We start from the raw sequence: 18,889 nt of genomic DNA, 5'->3' as shown, positions 1-18,889 counted from the left end.
GTCTCCATTTTGTAGATAGCTAGTAGGCCTATTTTAGTTATATTCCAAAAGGCCCATGATTTTACTAGTTTTTGCCTGAGCCTGACATCTGATATGCAGGTGGATCCAAGCTGTTGTCTGGGGAGATGATGTCATGGCTGAAAAGGGGCTAGAAAGCTGGATCAGAGAAGAGAGTAACTCCCAAATATGGGAAAGGTGTATAAATATTATTGACTGGAAACCCCATTGGTTTGATCTTGGGCCTATATTCAGCTTAGGAGCCTATGTAACCTCTGCATCCCTGTAGATCTGAGCTCACATTCTCTGGTCATGCCAGGCATGCTATTTTGCTGGCCTAATAATGAGGACTTTTTTCAAAATTGCCACTAGGGTTTTGCTGAAGCTCAGTTCCTACATGGCAAATCCACTGCTCTCAGTGGCCATTTTTTGCCCTTGTCCTTTTCTTTACTTTTCTCCTCATCCTTCTTCTTCCTGTTCCTTCTTCTTCATCATCCTTCTTCCTTTTCCTATTTGATAGTACAGGGAGAAATGGAGAGGGAAGGAAGAGATAGAGAACAAAAGAGAAAAAGAGACACCTCCAGTACTGCTCATGAAGCTTTTCCCCCTGCAGGTGGGGACTGGGGACTTGAACCTGGGCCCTTGTGCATGGTAATGTATACAATCTACCAGACGAATCACAACCTGGACCCAGTCAGGACCTTTAACCTAGGCTCGGCACTCATTCTCCTGCCCACGTCCACCCTCCTACCACTCCTCCTGTGTCCTCAGCACCTGAAAATTCATTGTTGGGACTCAATGAATCTTTGTGGAACAACTGTTGGATTTTATGCCTGGGAGTCAGAGAATTTGTTTTCTTGTCATGGAGCAGTTAAGTTTTCACCTCAGAAATCCAAGGAGGGTAGGAAGTGTAATTTTGTTGCTCAAGTGCGTGGCCCTGGAACCCTCCCTATTCCTTGACCACTCCTGCTTAGAACTATTTAAAAGGAAGGTAGACACAGAATTCAGTTCTCCTTAAACAACACTGTGTGTGTCAACTAGTGCCTTCAAACTGCAAATTGCCTTTTCCCTGTACATGGGCCATTGACTTATTAAACAGCTGTCAACTTAGGTTAGGGTCTGAGGATGGTGCCAACTTGAGGAAAGGATCAGTACATCTCGATCTTGGCGGCCTGATTTGTTTTGTATGTATGCACACCCTCTGATCTCATGCACTCATTTATTCATCAAGTATTTATTGTGCAAGACACTGTGGCTAGATTGGGAGGTTTCCTGGGTCTACCAAAACAAAGGGTCGCCAAACTGGGTAGCTTTAAAAATAACAGGAATGATTTTTTCCCTAGTCCTAGAACTGGGAGATCTGACAGCAAGGTGTCCACAGGGTCCTACTCCCTCTGAATGTGAGCAGGGGAGGATCCTTCTTAGCCTCTTGCTTATCCTGGTGGTTGCTGGCAATCCTTCATTTTCCTTGGCTTCTGTGCACATCCCTCCAGTCTTTGCCTCCATCTCCACACAGCATTCTCCTCTGTATTTTTTTTTTATAAGGACACCAGCCATCTTGGGTCAGGATCCACCCTGCTCCAGATGGTACAGGAGTGCAGGGATGTAGGCCTATCTCTGGCAGTTGTGTTAGAGAAGAGAGTACACACAGACACACACACACACACACACACACACACACCTACCACTTAGGATGAGGTAGTGTGAGTTAAATGTCAAGTAGTGTGACTGGGGAGGTGGCTCAGTGGACTGATCACAGAACTTGCATGCTCAAGGTCCCAGGTTTAATCCCCTGCACTGCATATACTGGATGGTTTGTTCTGAAAACCAGCCCTCTAACCCTTGTTGTTGAGGTGGTCTGGTGTCGGGCTGCACCGCGGAGAAGAGAGCGGACGTCCAGAGCAAAGGGGTACACAGATCTTTATTATAGGATGGGGGGGGAGGTTTGGTTCAGACCACGTGGAGCCAGCCAGCAATGGCCGACCACGGGGGGAGAGCAGGGAGCGAGACCTCAGAGAGGGAGAGCCGAGAGCCCAGAGAGAGAGAAGGGAGGGGTGAGGGGGCTTTTTATTGGGCGACAACCAGGGGTGACGTGTAGGGCCAGGATTGGTTGAAAGGGGGCACTCTAGGATTTAGCGGGGCATAGAAAAACCTGGGGGCGGAGCCAGGATTGGTTGAAAGGGGGCACTCTAGGATTTAGCGGGGCATAGAAAAACCTGGGGGCGGAGACTGCATCAGAATAAGTCCTCAGCAACATCTCCTCCTATCCCTTTATATCTAAATGGACACAGTAAAGAAAAATGGAATGGAGCAGGCTTAAATGTTTTAGAGGAATGCCATGCTCAGGTGGGAAGATGTAGGACTTTCTGTGGAGAAGGGAAGGCTTAAATGGCTGCCAACCTTGTGAGATTTATACGTGTTCCTGTGCTCAACCCCTCTTTAGAGAGAGAGACTTACCTGGAGAGACTCATCTCATAGGTTTAAGCGCAGCCTGCTCAACCATCTCTTCACAATATCTCTACATCTTTTCTATCTTTCTACCTAGTAATAGCATAAGATGTACAAAGTCTATAAAAGACTATCATGGGGCAGAAACCTTTTGGGCATAAGCCTACATGACATAACAAAATAGGAAGGGACACGAAGGGGAGAAGTAAAAGCCAGTGTGGTGTGAAGGGAAGGATTGGTGTGTAAAGGAGCATTCCCTGTTTGGGTGGGGAAAGGGGCAAGGGTACATAATGAGGGGGAGGCGGGAGGCATGACCCACCAAACAGAGGGGCTATTTGGCATTGTATAGTCCTCAAGGCAACAGTCTGTAAAGTCTATGAATTACTCAGGATCAGTCTATGAAAAACCAGCAACGTGAAGGGAAGGAAGCTGCTGTAAAATTGTCTAAAGTGTCCAAAGGGTATACCAGCAAGTCCGATAGAAGTCTCAGTCCAAAGTAGGCGACTAGGGGGAGAAATGGCAGGGGATGAAATGCTGCATGAGGAAGGTCAGCCTCTGGAATTCTGCTTTTCTGTAGATTGTGAGCTGGAACCGCCAAAACGTGACAGGTCAAAGCAAAAGCAGGAAAGGCAGACAGGCAGTAAAAAGGTTCTGTCCTTGGAGTCTGCGAATCAGATTCTTCAGATCGCGTTGAGTGACATCTAGGGTTTCGGGGGGTGTGCCACGGTAGTCGTGCCATCTAGTGAGTGACGTCAGGGTGTGCAGGGGTTCAGATGGTTTTTCCGGGATTCCTGTAAAGAAACACAAACAATCTGCTTCTCGTGGTTAGCAGGGCATCTGATTTGAATGCTTTATAGAAGAAGAGGTTTGGTGCCTTGACCAACTGAGTATTGGGGGATGTATCTTTTCTATTCATTTATGATTACATTTTATATTATTTGTCATGGTAGTCAGCCGTTTATCTGGAAGGTCCTGGGTGATTCATGGGGAAAAAGACCTTATCTTTTAACAAAGACTCTAAGGTGTAGGGAAGCGGGAACTATCTTATCCCTTTTTTTTTTTTTTTTTTTTTGTATCTTGTATCTTGCCTTTGTTGCCCTAGTTGTTCTTGTTGTAATTATATTGTTGTTATTGCAGATATTGTGGTTGTTGGATAGATCAGAGAGAAATGGAGAGAGGAGGGAAAGACAGAGGGAGATAAAGATACCTGTAGACCTGCTTCACCGCCTGTGAAGTGATTCCCCTGCAGGTGAGGAGCCGGGGGCTCAAACTGGGATCCTCAAGCCAGTTCTTGCTAAACTCGCTGCGCCACCACCCGATTCCCAGGAACTATCTTTTAACATAAACTCTATGGCCATGCCAATAGCAACCTTGAGGGCACATGTGGCTCCCCACATGTCCCCCTGTCTTATATCATGTTTTGATGTTTGGCGGACTTTGTTTTGTGGCAGGGTGGACTGTGCCTGTCTTAGGTTGGGGATCAGCCTTCCGTCTTACCCGTCATTGGAACACCTGGTCATTTTTGCCCAGTAGTACCAGATGCCCTGTCTTATGTTGACTGGATAGCGCTAGTTTCCTCTTACCCGTCATTGGCTAGCCAGCCCTCTACATGGTGGACGTTCTGATGGAGGGGGGCAAGTCCTCCACAGCAACTCAATATTCTGCCATGTCCAGCCTATGATAGTGACTTTGTATAGGTTGCATCTTTATGGCATCAATCTGTTGTTGCAAAAGGCCATGAGCTTGTTAAGAATTATAGGACTGTGGTCCGGGAGGTGATGCAGTGACTAAAGCCTTGGACTCTTAAGCATGAGGTCCTGAGTTCGATCCCTGGCAGCACATGTACCAGAGTGAGTCTGGTTCTTTCTCTCTTTCTCATTAATAAATAAATTTAAAATGTGAAAAAAAAGAATTATAGGACCTATTGTGAGCAGAAGAAGTAAAACAAGCTAGGGTCCCACAACTAAGGGTATACAGGTAAGGAAGGGGGAATGTATCCATTGATATGAAGAGGTAGGAGCATATCTCAAGTCTAAGGGAAGCAGTCAGTGAATGTGATGTCCAGGGGAACAGCCATTTGTCTTTGGGGGTAGTAAAGGATGTCCGTGGCATGGGTGATGTTATAAAGAGAAACAACTTTAAATTGTTGGCTGACAAAGGCAGGCCTATGGTGGCAAGACAAGATACACCAGTTAAGTTTACAAGAATATGTGAATGTTGCTAATTCACATAGGTTGGATATGGAGGAACTTCTTACAGTTTAATACCTTACCGTATGAACAGATGATTCCTCATATGAAGGCTTGATAGCTGTAATCACTTACTTGTGAAAAACAATAAAACTTGTAACAAGTTAGAGGTTTACTATAATTGACTTTGGACTATAAGCAGACTCAGGTTACTTAGAGAGTTAATGCATGTTAGTAACAATGGTTTTAACATTTAGAGTACTTCTGAGCAGATGGGTCATACAAAAAATTTTTGGTCATTCAGCACACTCACTCACAAAACACAACTGGCCATTCATAACATAAGACATTCAGGGAAGGGGTAGGAGAGAGGGCTCTGTGAGCCAACTTTTGTAGGTTCTGCCATGCCATATTATGGATCCTGGGATGTATCCTGCATCTGGTCCTCTTGTGTTATTTCTTGTTCTTCAGGAATAACAGCGCCATACTGCGGGTATTGCTGGACATGGCGGGCAGGAACCCAGACAGGTTTAGAGAAATTTTGAGGGGAAATGCATGCGAAACCCCTTCCCATGGTCAATAATGGGTCAGGCAGGCCCTTTCCAAACTTTATCGAGTGGGTCTCTCCATTTGACCTTAATAGATGGGAGGGTAGATGGTGTTTGCCAGTGAAGAATAATAGGGGGTAAGGCTGAGTTATTGTAAATATTAAAGAGATTTAACGTAGTTAAGGCTTTTGCTAGCTGGATATTTGGGAGATATGTTCCTCCTTTATCTTTATTTAGTTGAGCCTTCAGAGTTTGATGGGCCCTCTCGACAATGCCTTGTCCCTGTGGATTGTAGGGAATGCCCGTGGTATGAGTAATATTCCAGAGGGAACAAAAATCTTTAAATTGTTTACTTGTAAACATAGGTGCATTGTCTGTTTTCAAAAATAATGGGACCCCCATAACGGCAAAACAAGAGAGCATATGGCTTACAAGCTTTTTGGCACGTTCTCCTGTCTGAGCTGTAGCCCACATAAATTTAGAAAAGGTATCAATTGAGACAAACACATATTTTTGTTTGCCAAAGTTTGGTATGTGGGTGACATCAATTTGCCAAATAGCATTAGCTTTTAAACCTCGGGGATTAACCCCAAGGGTCTGGATAGCAGGTGTCTTTATGAGACTTGCACAAGAAGAGCATGTAGCGAGGATATGTTTTAACTGTGATACAGGAACATCAGGGAATCGAGCTTGAAGGCCTTTAAGATTAACATGGGTTAGAGAGTGAAAATTAGCAGGATCAGAGACAGAGACTGGGAAAGTTCCTGTGGAGGCAAGGCGGTCAACTGCGGCATTCCCTTCGGACAGGGAACCAGGAAGAGGGCTGTGGGAGCGAAGGTGTTGAATATACAGTGGTTGGGTTTGAGAACAGAGCATAGAGGCGATTTGAATCAAGAGAGGGGAAAGTGGGTTGTCATCAATTTTCACATACGAACGAGCAAGCCATGGAAGTAAGTTAACAGTATACACACTGTCAGAAAAAAGGTTGAAGGATTCTGGTACAGCTTTTAGTGCAAGAAAAACAGCATAAAGTCCTTTGTACTGAGGGGAATTATCAGGAAGCTCAGTAAATAGAGGTTTAGGAGATTGTTTGTCTGGGTAGTATATAAGGGCAGCAGCTCCCCTTTTTCCGCCATCAGTAAAGATTGTAGGAGCAGAGGGAATGGGATCCCGAGAGAAAAGTTTAGGTGCTAGTAGAGGCAGAAGAGGTAAAGAAGCTATCAATTTATTAGAAGGAAAATGGTTATCTATTTGTCCTGGAAACCCCACGAAGCTTATGGCAAAGCGGGAATGATGGCGTATAAGCCACTCTGTATCTGTGAGAGAAAAGGGCAGAATGATTAAATCCGGTTCTTTCCCTAAGACCTGCACAGACCTATTTCTCCCTTGGCGAACCATGAATGCTAACGCATCTATCTCAGTGAGGAGTCTTGGAGTTCCTCCTACTGGCGTGTGAAGCCATTCGAGAACCCCATGGTCTTGCCACAGTGCCCCTACTACTGTGGGGGTGGAGTTGAAGATTAGAAGGTTTACCGGAGAGGAGGGGGAGAATCGAACAAGGTGCATGTCCTGGAGGGCCTGGTTAACCCTTTCCAGTGCCAAGGAGGCCTCAGGAGTTAATTTACGTTTTGAAGAGGGCTGTTTGTTTCCTTTCAACAGGTCAAACAGTGGTTGGAGGCAGCTTGTGGGCAGATAGAGATACTGCCTAAGCCAATTTAAATTTCCTAGAAAACTTTGTAAAGAAGCAAGAGTAAGGTTAGAAGGGAAGGTAACATTAGGTTTTAAGGGACGAATTTGCGTTAGAGAAATCTCTGAACCTAGGAAGGATATTGGAGGGATTAGCTGTATCTTCTCAGGGGCTACATTAAGGCCACTTTTCTTTAATGCAGGAATGAGAAAATCACGTAAGGCATAGAGATCTGTATCTGATTTTCCCCATATTAAAATATCATCTGTATAATGAAAAATATTAAGGCCCTTATGAATATATGGGACAAGGGCAGATTTAACAGCCTCCTGACAAATCGTAGGACTATTGGCCATACCCTGGGGCAGCACCACCCATTCAAATCTATCAGCGGGGCTGGCATTATTAATAGACGGAACAGAGAAGGCAAAACGTTTACAATCTCGCGGATGCAAGGGGATAGAGAAAAAACAATCTTGTATATCAATAGCTATGATTGGAATTCCCGTGGGAATTGCAGAAGCAAGAGGCAAACCCCTTTGGGGGGAGCCCCAGACCTGCATGGTTTTATTTACTGCACAGAGATCTTGAAGGAGGCGCCATTTTCCCGAGCGCTTTTTAATCACAAAGACAGGAGTATTCCATGGGCTTCGAGAATGACGAATGTGTCCCAAGGACAACTGCTCTCGGACGAGCTCTTTTAAAATTTTTAGCTTATCCCTAGGTAAAGGCCACTGTTCCACCCAGACAGGCTCATTAGAAAGCCAGCTTAAGCGGGGTGTTTGGCTACGAACAGTGGCATTTAGTATTGGGGGTGCTGAATAGACCTGGTATCGCGGGAATGAGTTTTACGCTCTGCAGAGGCGTCTGTGGATATCCTAACATTAAGACATTCCAGAAGATCCCTGCCCAGTAAGTTGGTGCTAATATTAGCTACCAAAGGGCGGAAGTGTCCAGTAGAACCTTCTGGGTCTTCCCACATAAGCGAGTCTCGTGTGTAAAATGCTCTCGTCATCCCTCCTATTCCATGTAAACTGGGTCCAGGGATGAGTTCCCAATCTTGGGGAACCTCTTCTTGCCTTAAAATCGTCTTTGCTGCCCCCGTGTCAATCAAAAATTTAAAAGGAATGTTGCCTATCTTTACTGTCATAGAAGGGTGACCTTGTTCTAAAACAGGAGTAGTCCACAAAATCTCAGGCCCCGAATTTGTACTATTCAGGGGCGAACCATCTTTATGAAATTGGGACCAACAATCTCTCTTCCAATGAAACCCCTTACGACATTTTGGACAAACAGTACGTGGTCTCTGGCTCCCTGACTGAAAGCGGGGTTGCTCTGGCTGGAGGCGTGGTTTCCCTGACTGGAGGCGTGGTCGCAACTTATCAGGACATTGGTTACGCCAATGTCCTTGGCGACCGCACTGAAAGCAGGCCCCGTTTTGCTTACGTGGGGCAACTGCATAGACCTGCGTCGTAGCGGGTGTCCCATAATTGCCTGATGTAAGTTCCTGTGTCGCTAGAATCCAATTATCTGGGTGTAGGTGTTTAAGATTAAGGCATACCTGACGGAATTGTGGTGTCATGCCTTCCCAGACAATAGAGCGCAGGAGTAGTGTGCGGACGTCAGGATTATAAACCTTTCTCTCTAAGCTTCTCTTCACCCTTGAGATGAAGCTCGCCAATGACTCATCAGAGCCTTGGTGAAAAGAGTTAATGGGAGCTGACGAATCTACATCGGGTGGGGTCACCCTTTCCCATGCTTGTGTTGCACAGATGCGTACCTGTTCAAAATAACCAGTTGGAAACCTGGCTTCTGCCTGCTGAGCTCCAGATTCATAAGCTCCTGCTCCAAACAAAGCATCAAAATTCCATTCTACCTGTTTGTTACTATTTTCCTGCAATTGCCTAGAGCACTCATCGCGGAAACATGCCTGCCACTGAAGATAGAGTGGGTCTGGGAGTGCAGCACGAGCCAGTTCTTTCCAGTCTTGTGGTATATTTAAATGATGGTAAAAGCTTCTCAAAACGGACTTGGTCCATGGAGAGTGCATACCATCCTCCCTGACTGCTTGCCTGAGCGTTCCAAGTTCTTTTGAGGAATATGGCTGCCACGGCTGAGGGTTTTGTTTAGAAGGGGCCAAGTTTACCGGGAATGTGTGGATTTGGTCCGATGGCGTGGGAGAGGGAGCTACAGAAGTGGAAAGTTCAGTAGAAACTGCTGTAGTGGCTGCAGGGGAGACTAAACGCATATCTATGGGGACGGAGCTCCCGGGGTGGACTGCACATGGTTTAAAATCCTTAAATGCTGAAAAAATATCCTTTAGCTCTCGTATCTCAGCCACTAGGTCCCTTAATGGTGACGTATCAGCAGGGGGCGGGGTCAGGGACGAGGAAGCCTCAGGCGGAGCTGAAACCGCAGCAGCAGGGGCCAGGGGCAGAGCTGAAACCGGAACGGCAGGGGGAGGGGCTAGAGAACCGGAAGCCTCACGGGAAGCGGGGGGCGGGGCCAGAGAAGCAGAAGGAACTGAACACGTGTCTGCCACAGAAGGGACCGAACACTTGTCTGCAGAAGGAGCCGAACACGTGTCTGTGGGGACAGCTGGGGGAGGGGTCAAAGGAGCGGCAAAACACGTGTCTTCAGGGGCAGTGGGGGGAGGGGTCGTGGAAGCGGAAGCTGCCGCAGGAGAAACCGAACACGTGTCCCCGGAGGCAGTGGTTTGGGGGCTGACTGCAGATTGCTTAGGGTGTTTAAGTCCTAAGCAAATATCCTTTAGCTCCTGTATCTCAGCCTCAAGGTCACTTAACCTTTTGGCAGGAGGCCTTGTACATATCCTGAAAATAGTAAATATAGCCATGAGAACCCATGGTGTAGCAAAAATTAAAGCGTCTCTGAGATCGAAAGCCTGTCCCAGGAGAGAAGGATAGAATGTCTGGGACACCTCCTCATAAAACGGAAAAAATCCCATGGTGGAGGGAAACGCAGGGCCACAGAAGTGGGCGGATTCCACTTACCTGTGTCTGGGCGGTTTTGGAGACCTCAGGCCGGGCGTGGTGTGGGTACGGAACACGATGGGTGCCAGATGTTGTTGAGGTGGTCTGGTGTCGGGCTGCACCGCGGAGAAGAGAGCGGACATCCAGAGCAAAGGGGTACACAGATCTTTATTATAGGATGGGGGGGGAGGTTTGGTTCAGACCACGTGGAGCCAGCCAGCAATGGCCGACCACGGGGGAGAGCAGGGAGCGAGACCTCAGAGAGGGAGAGCCGAGAGCCCAGAGAGAGAGAAGGGAGGGGTGAGGGGGCTTTTTATTGGGCGACAACCAGGGGTGACGTGTAGGGCCAGGATTGGTTGAAAGGGGGCACTCTAGGATTTAGCGGGGCATAGAAAAACCTGGGGGCGGAGACTGCATCAGAATAAGTCCTCAGCAACAAACCCTGATGCTGTTTGTAACTCTTCTAGGACCACCAGGCCCCAAAGGTGATCAAGGTGAAGAAGGGAAGGAAGGAGAACCCGGAATCCCTGGATTACCTGGACTTCAAGGTAACAGGGAAGCCCCAGTAGGGCCCAACAGGAAATGAAGGGGGTCCCATTAAATCCTTCACCTATAGTTTCTCATCAGCATTAAATATAACATTTTCCTAAATGCCCAACAAAGTCAGCCAAATGTCCTATCCACAAGTTGTATGTGTGACAGTAGGAGGGAGCAAATGTTTGCCCATAGCAGGCACCAGGGTTAGAAGCAAAAGGATGCATGAGAGGCTCTCAGCTCCCTGTGGCCATTTCCCACCACCCTAATCCCAGTCAGAGACCATGTGACCATGAGCTTCAGAAGGAATGAAGGGTATTTTGAGATTCAGACCAACCCTTCCAGTGTGTGCTACCACTTTTTATTTCCTGACCCACTACCCCCACCCTGGCACCTGACAATCCCCTCCTGCTGAATCTGTCCAAGTAAACCTTTGCCCTCCTCATTCCTTTTTCTTCCTCACTAAATTACAGGGCAGATCCTGCATTAGACTTAGAATTTTAGTAACCAAAGGATGGTGGAGCATCAGGAACAAATAGATCACATTAGAAAAGGGAAAAAAATTACTCCACCCTACTCTGAGATTCTGCCACTCGCTGGGGCCACCCACCCTTGCCTGTATGACATCAGCACTGGAGAAGGACTTTTTCTTTTAAGAGACAGTTTTCTCCATGTCCTGGGACAAGCCAAAGAAAACCAACTAGCATTCAAATTAGGAAAGAACAATTCGTCAGCTGATTAAGGGTGCTTTGCAGAGATAGCTGTGGGCTTAGGTCAGACCTCTCTCTGGGTGCTGGATTTCTGGCTGGCTAACAGTGTGTGTTGATTCTGGGTTTCCTTAGTGAAAGGTGGGCGTGGCTGAGGGGCCATGTGGCAGTGAGCCTTGGGGCCTGATCCAGTGACCATCTATTCATCCAGTCAAGATCTCCTTGGGCCATCAAAATAGGTCACTTGAATAATGTGCTGCTTTGCCATGTGCACAGCCCAGGTTTAAGCTTGGCCCTCACTGCATTAAAGGAAGCTTCAGTGTTGTTCTCTCTCTTTGCCTCTCTCTCTCTCTCTCTCAAAATATTAAGTCAATTTTTTTTTAATATTTCCTTCCTTTTCTGCAGATTATCTCTTTTACTACATGACCCTGTGTTTATAATGCTGGGACCTTCATGGTTTCTCTGAGATAGCATAGGAAACTATTTCCTCTTCCTTCTAACAACCAGTGAGCCCTTTCCCTCCAGTGTGAGATAAAGCTATTTAGCTTTTCATTCAAAAAGACCAGGATTCTACCTCCCATCACTCTGCTGTGTGATCATGGACAGGTTACTTAATCTCTCTGGGACATAGCTTCCTCTTTTGTGACATGTGAACTACTATTTACTCTCCACTTATGGTGAGATTTAAAATGAACTACTACAAGCAACCTCCAAAAGAGTGCTTGGCACATAGAAAGTCAACCCCCGCCCTCCACCATTATCAAACCTCTATCTCCTGGCATAGCTAGAAGTAAAGGAACATCTGGAAACACCACCACCACTCATAATGAACTAGATATTTAAAAGGGTGGACAAGGGAAGAGATCCAACTGAACTGTAATAAAGGTGTACTGGGAACGGTTTATGATGATCTTGTTTGCTTTCTTTTCTTTTTTTTAATTATTTATTTACTTACTCATTTTTGAGTGAGACACCAGAGCATCAGTCAATGCTGGCTGACATATGTGATGCTAGGGATCAAACCTGAAACCTCAAGTACTATGCTCTGCCACTGAACTAACTCCTTGGCCCATGTACTGACCTTTGGGACACTGCTTTCGCAGCATCTTCAAATTAACAGAGAAGAATTTGGAAGTATGGTGGAGGTTGATTGCTGAGCCAGATAATGACCTCTAGGATAACGTTGGTGGTCTTTAAGGACTTCTCAGCCCTTTTGGTTCTGAGATTGGAGTTCTACCTTTAGTCTTTTGTCTCCTCAGGTCTTCCAGGAGAGAGAGGAACCCCAGGACTGCCTGGCCCCAAGGGTGATGATGGAAAGCTGGGGGCCATTGGACCAATGGGCTTGAGAGGGTTCAAAGGTAAGAACCAGATTCTGAGTGGTTATTTTGCGTATCCTCATTCACAGAGGCATACCCTCTGCTAACAGATCCCTAGCAGTCTGGAATATTCCTTTGGTTTCCCAAATATTTAAAACTTTGGTCCTGTGTTCTACTTGCTGAGCTGCCTTCCCAACCTTGCCTAAAACTTCAGATTTTCTTTTTTCTTTTTTAAATTTATTTCTTTATTGGGGAATTAATGTTTTACATCCAACAGTAAATACAATAGTTTGTACATGCATAACACTCCCCAGTTTCCCATTTAACAATACAACCCCCACTATGTCATTTATCATCCTTCATGGACCTGTATTCTCCCCACCCACCCACCCCAGAGTCTTTTATTTTTTTATTTTTTTTTTTTTAAGAAAGGATTAATTAACAAAACCATAGGGTAGGAGGGGTACAACTCCACACAATTCCCACCGCCCAATCTCCATATCCCACCCCCTCCCCAGTAGCTTTCCCATTCTCTATCCCTCTGGGAGCATGGACCCAGGGTCATTGAGGGTTGCAGAAGGTAGAAGGTCTGGCTTCTGTAATTGCTTCCTCGCTGAACATGGGCGTTGACTGGTCGGTCCATACTCCCAGTCTGCCTCTCTCTTTCCCTAGTAGGATGGGTCTCTGGGGAAGCTGAGCTCCAGGACACATTGGTGGTGTCTTCAATCCAGGGAAGTCTGGCCGGCATCCTGATGACACCTGGAACCTGGTGACTGAAAAGAGAGTTAACATACAAAGCCAAACAAATTGTTGAGCAATCATGGACCCAAAGCTTGGAAAAGTGGAGAGGAAGTATTAGGGAGGTACTCACTGCAAACTCTAGTATACTTCTGCTTTCTTACTTTGGTGCCATACTCCAAACTCAGTCAATTTCTGCTTTGCGTTTCTACTTCTTTTTTTTTTTTTACATGCATAACATTCCCCAGATTCCCATTTAGCAATACAACCCCCACTATTTCATTCATCATTTTTCATGGACCTGTATTCTCCCCACCCACCCACCCACCCCAGAGTCTTTTACTTTGGTGCTATATGTCAATTCTATTTCAGGTTCTACTTGTGTAAAACTTCAGATTTTCTTTGCCAACCAACTTTCTTGTGATTGCTTCCTTCCTGCTGACAGTCACTTTCTCCTTTTTTAAGACCACATCATGATCAGTCCCTATCTTTCAGGTTCAAGACCTTCTGGCATCATTGGAGGAGAAAATGAGAAAACCCAACTCTCACCCCACCCAGGCTTTGCCTTTTCACTTGTTAAATGAAAACAGAGAAGGAAAGGATTGCTAATCATTCCCACCCTGTGTCTAAGATGGCCTCTCAATCAGGGTCACCAGGAATGTGTATTCTAGTTTGTAGCTGGTGATGAAATAGGGGATGTTTTTCTTCCTTTTATGATCCACATTCTTTTAAAACACAATTTTACAACAGATTACAAAAGCAACACTCTTGTCAAAAACATTTAAGAAACCTACAAACGCACTAAAGAATTGGGAAATAAAAAGCAAACTCTCCCACAGATCCTTTAGCCTTTACACTTTAGAATGAATAATTCCCCTAAATGCTTTGAAGCTTATCATTCTGGACCTTTTTCTAAGTGCACTCATATTTACAAACATAGTTGCCTTCTAAAATTCGTTAAAGAGAAAGAAACAGAGCATTACTATGTGGTGCTGGGGATTGAACTCTACGGACTTCACATAAGCAAGCCCTGTACTCTGCCTGTTGTGCCAGCTCTCTGGGCACAGTTTGGCTTGTTTGTTTTTTCAAAACATGGACCATATAAGGTATTCTCCTCTGCAACTTGCTGGCTTACTTCTTTCACCAATATGCTGTGGGGTTTTGATTTACATCTACCTTAATGGAGGTCCCTGGAATTAGAATTCCCCTGTTACTTAACACCCCTCATGAGTGACGTCATGACCTTCTACTTCTTTTCAGAGTGGGATGCTGACCCAGGAAAGAGCTTTATTCTTCCAACAACATCCTGAAAAGGAAATTCCAAAATTGCCTGGAAACTCTCCCCACCCCTGGGAGATCCATGTGATACATAAATAACCCATTTATCTTCCTTATAACTAAAGACTGCTTATTAGAGGAAAGTTGGATGTAGACTTCTTACCTACCTTGACTCTTAAACAGGGCCACCTTCATTTTGTCTTTCTAATTTTTTAAATATTTATTTATTTTCCCTTTTGTTGCCCTTGTTTTTTCATTGTTGTTGTTGTTGTTGTTGATGTCATCATTGTTAGGACAGAGAGAAATGGAGAGAGGAGGGGAATACAAAGAGGGGGAGAGAAATATAGACACCTGCAGACCTATTTCACTGTCTGTGAAGCAACGTCCCTGCAGGTGGGGAACCAGGGGCTCGAACCAGGATCCTTACTCTGGTCCTTGTGCTTTGTGCCACCTGTGCTTAACCTGCTGCTCTACCACCCGACTCCCCATTTTGTCTTTCTACTGAATACCACATACTTCTTTGGTGTGTTGTGGTAGATGCTGAGTCCCTCCTCCCTCCTGTAATTTTTTATTTATAAAAAGGAAACATTGACAAAACTGTAGGATAAGAGGTGTGCAATTCCCACCACCAGGACTCTGTATCCCATCCCCTCCCCTGATAGATTTCCTATTCTTTATCCCTCTGGGAGTATGGACCCAAGGTCATTGTGGGATGCAGAAGGTGGAAGGTCTGGCTTCTGTAATTGCTTCCCCACTGAACATGGGCATTGACAGGTCGTTCCATACTCCCAGCCTGTCTCTCTCTTTCCCTAGTGGGGAAGGGCTCTGAGGAAGCGGAGCTCCAGGACACATTGGTGGGGTTGTCTGTCCAGGGAAGTCTGGTCAGCGTCATGCTAGCATCTGGAATCTGGTGGCTGAAAAGAGAGTTGACATACAAAGCCAAACAAATTGTTGACCAGTCATGGACCTAAGGGCTGGAATAGTGCAGATGAAGAGTTGGGGGGTCCTCCATTTTGTAGATAGCTAGTAGGCATATTTTAGTTAAATTCCAAAGGGCCTTTGGCTATACTAGTTTTTTTTTTCTTTTTCTATTTTTCCCCTGAGCCTGAAATCTGATATGCAGATGGATCCACATTATTGTCTGGGGAGATGATGTCATGGCTTGGAAAAGGACCAGAAAGCTGAATCAGGGAAGAGAGTAGCTCCCTAATATGGGAAAGTGGTATAAATATTGTTGACTATAAACCCCATTGATTTGATCTGATCTGGGGCCCACATTCTGCTTAGGAGCCTATGTGACCTCTGCATCCCTGTAGATCTGAGCTCACATTCTGTGGTCATGAGTAGAAACATTCCAAGCTGCTCCAATATCGACCCATCTTCCTCAGGTGTAGCATAGAGTATGTTGTTTTCCCTTCTAAAATGGGTTTCCAGTGCAGCTGACCTGAGGCTCATAAGTCCAGCATGTCCTATTTTATTCCCAGTGAAGATATATTTCTTTTTCCTTTTTTTTCTTTTTTTGCCTCCAGGGTTATTGCTGGGGCTCGGTGCCTGCACCACAAATCCACCACTCCTGGAGACCATTTTTTCCCTTTTGTTGCCCTGGTTGTTTTATCATTGTTGTAGTTATTATTATCGCTCCTATTGATGTCATTGTTGTTGGATAGGACAGAGAGAAATGCGGGGGGGAGACAGAGGAGAGAAAGATAGACACCTGCAGACCTGCTTCACCACCTGTGAAGCAAATCCCCTACAGGTGGGGAGCCAAGGGCTCGAACCAGGATCCTTACACCAGTCCTTGTGCTTTGCACCACATGCGTTTAACCCACTGTGCTAACACCCGACCCCCGAGGATTTATTTCTATAGCTAATGCCAGTCTTTCTGCTCTGTTTCAGGGGACCGAGGCCTAAAAGGTGAAAAAGGAGAGAGAGGAGAACGAGTTGGAGATACCAGTAAGAATATTCTATTTGTCTTATAGGGCTCTGTGTTGGTACAGGTATAATTGTGCACCCAGCCCCCACAAAAGTTTGGGGAGTCTTGAAGCTAAGGGCATGGCAGGGCCTGCAGTGTCAAAGAGGTTTCCTCTTCCCCTTAACCTACTGGGACTCTACTTGGGCAGCATCTTCAAAGTAACAGGGGAGAATCCAGAAGCATGGCAGAGTTGCCAAGGGCCCAGACCACATTTTTTTTTTCGTGTGTGTGTCCCTGAGTTTATTTCTTGAGCATATACAAATAGCAAAATATTTGCAACTATCTTTAATCTACTATACTTATTTTGCCTTTACTATTCACATGCAAATGAAACAGGCAAGTTACTAACAGCTCCAAAAGAAAAAGGAGAGAAAAATGCCATATGGAAAAAGATAAAAGGGAAACTGGGAGACAGCATGATGTTTATACAGAAGACTTTCATACCTGAGTCTCTGAGGTTCCAGGTCCAAACCCTAGCACCACCATAATCCAGAGCTAAACAATGCTCTGTTCTCTTGTTCTCTGTGTCTCTGCTTGTTCTTTCTGTCTCTCTCATTAAAATAAAATAAAGGGGTCAAGTGGTGATGTACTTGGTTGAGCAACATGTTACAGTACTGGGGTTCAAGTCCCCAGTCCACACCTGCAAGGGGAAAGCTTCATGAGTAGTGAAGCAGTGCTGCAGGAGTCTCTCTTTCTCTCTCCCTAACTCCCCCTTTCCTCTCAATTTCTCTTTCTCTATCCAATAACTAAATAATATTTTTCCTCTATTGTGAGATTAATGGCTTACAGTCAACAATGAAATACACTAGTTGGTACAAGTATAACATTTCTCACTTTTCCACATAACACTCTAACCCCCTCCCCACATAGGTCTTCCTCCGCCATTACATTCCAGGACCTGAACACTCCCCCCACCCCAAAGTTCTTTACTTTGGTGCAATACACAAAATCCAGTCCAAGTTCTGTTTTGTGTTTTGTCTTCTGTTCTTATTTTTCAACTCCTGACAGAACCCATTTTTATATGGTTAGAGCCAGTAGTAGGTGGGAGAGTTTGGAGACAGATGGCCACCTCTGTGATCTCTGTGCCTACCTTTTCTTATCTATAAAATGGAGATAAGGAAAGTCTTACAGCACTGGTTTTTTGTGATAATTAACTGATTTAAACTATGCAAAGTGCTTTTGACAGTTCCCGGACCTGTGGTTAGGATTCAGTGAATATTCATTGTTACAATTCTATGGAATTTGTAACATTTGCATGTTCTCGCTGAAATCACTGAAGATGCTTGCAAAGATTCAGTTGATAAACTTGTCAAAAGTGGGAGAAGGAGCAGGGACAAAATGGAATCCCTTTCTTTCTTTCTTTGTCACTAATTGAACCATGATGCTGGAAATCTCATTGCTTGTTGGACCAAATTTGGAGATGGATGTCTTCCTAACAAGGGTCCCACCCAAAACATACACAAAGGAAGTCAGCTTGTCTAATTACCGCATTTTTTGTAATTTTTTATTTGTGATTAATAATGGGATACAAGATTGTAAGATTACAAGGTATAGTTCCATATCACCACAACTCCAAAGTCCAGTATCCCTGCCCTCCCAAAGATAACCACCATAGTTCTCACAAAATCTTAGTAACAGTCTGCTTGCTTCTGGGTTTTTTTTCCTTCATGTTCATGTGTATCAGTTCTCTAGATTCCATATTAGTGAAACCATCTGGTAGTTGTCTTCCATCTCTTGTTTTGCTAAGCATAACCACCTCTATTCCCATCTATTTTGTCCCAAAGAACACAATATCATCTATTCTGATTGCAGAGCAGTATTCCATGAAATATATATCCCATAACTTCCTTAAGAAGTCATCTGTTGTTGGACATTCAGGCTGCTTTCACTCTTTGACTAATGTGAACAATGCAGCTATGACCATAGTGGTGCATATGACCCTCTGAATTACTGTTTACATGCCATTTGGATAAATGCCTAAAAGTGACATTGCTGGATCATAAGGTAACTCCATTTTTATTAAGAACTCTCCATACAGTCTTCCAAAGGTGCTGCACCAGTCTGCATCCCCACTAGCACTGTAGCACAGTTCTTTTTTTCTCCACAACCTCTCCAGAACCTGTCACTTTTCTGTTTTGCCAATTAAACCTACACTGAAATTCTACCTTAACCCTGTGGGAATTGCCTATGACATTCTTTTCTAGGTTATTACCTCCCCAATCACAGACTGAGTGTATATCTTTGGAGAAGTTGCCAAAGAATGAGTCTCCTAGCCAAGTTCAGTGGTGGAAGTCTCCCAGCCAAGTTTCAATCTTATACCAGCATGTAGTGTCTGCTGGGCTCCAAACCACTACTGTCAAGTGAAGGAGCATGAGTTACCCTTTCCTGTATATACAACACTCCCAACTCCTGGCTTCCTAAGAAGTTTGGGCTAGGGAAGAACTTTTACACTGCAGTTTCTGCTGTGGACACTCACAAACAGATG

At 45.1% G+C, this 18,889-nt stretch overlaps 1 protein-coding gene across 3 annotated transcripts in view; it reads left to right on the top strand.

The window, feature by feature from the left end:
* Positions 1-18,889, top strand: part of SCARA5 (scavenger receptor class A member 5) — a 134,990-nt gene that overhangs the window by 82,224 nt on the left and 33,877 nt on the right. For all 3 annotated transcript variants that reach the window (XM_060184889.1, XM_007517253.2, XM_060184888.1), the window contains exons 5-7: positions 10,327-10,407; positions 12,360-12,458; positions 16,329-16,385. In XM_060184889.1, coding sequence (XP_060040872.1) covers positions 10,327-10,407; positions 12,360-12,458; positions 16,329-16,385 — 237 coding nt within the window. The remainder of the gene's footprint in view (positions 1-10,326; positions 10,408-12,359; positions 12,459-16,328; positions 16,386-18,889) is intronic.

This window comes from Erinaceus europaeus, chromosome 2, assembly GCF_950295315.1.
Source record: "Erinaceus europaeus chromosome 2, mEriEur2.1, whole genome shotgun sequence".
NCBI lineage: Eukaryota > Metazoa > Chordata > Mammalia > Eulipotyphla > Erinaceidae > Erinaceus > Erinaceus europaeus.
This window is presented reverse-complemented; position numbering and strand designations above follow the sequence as displayed.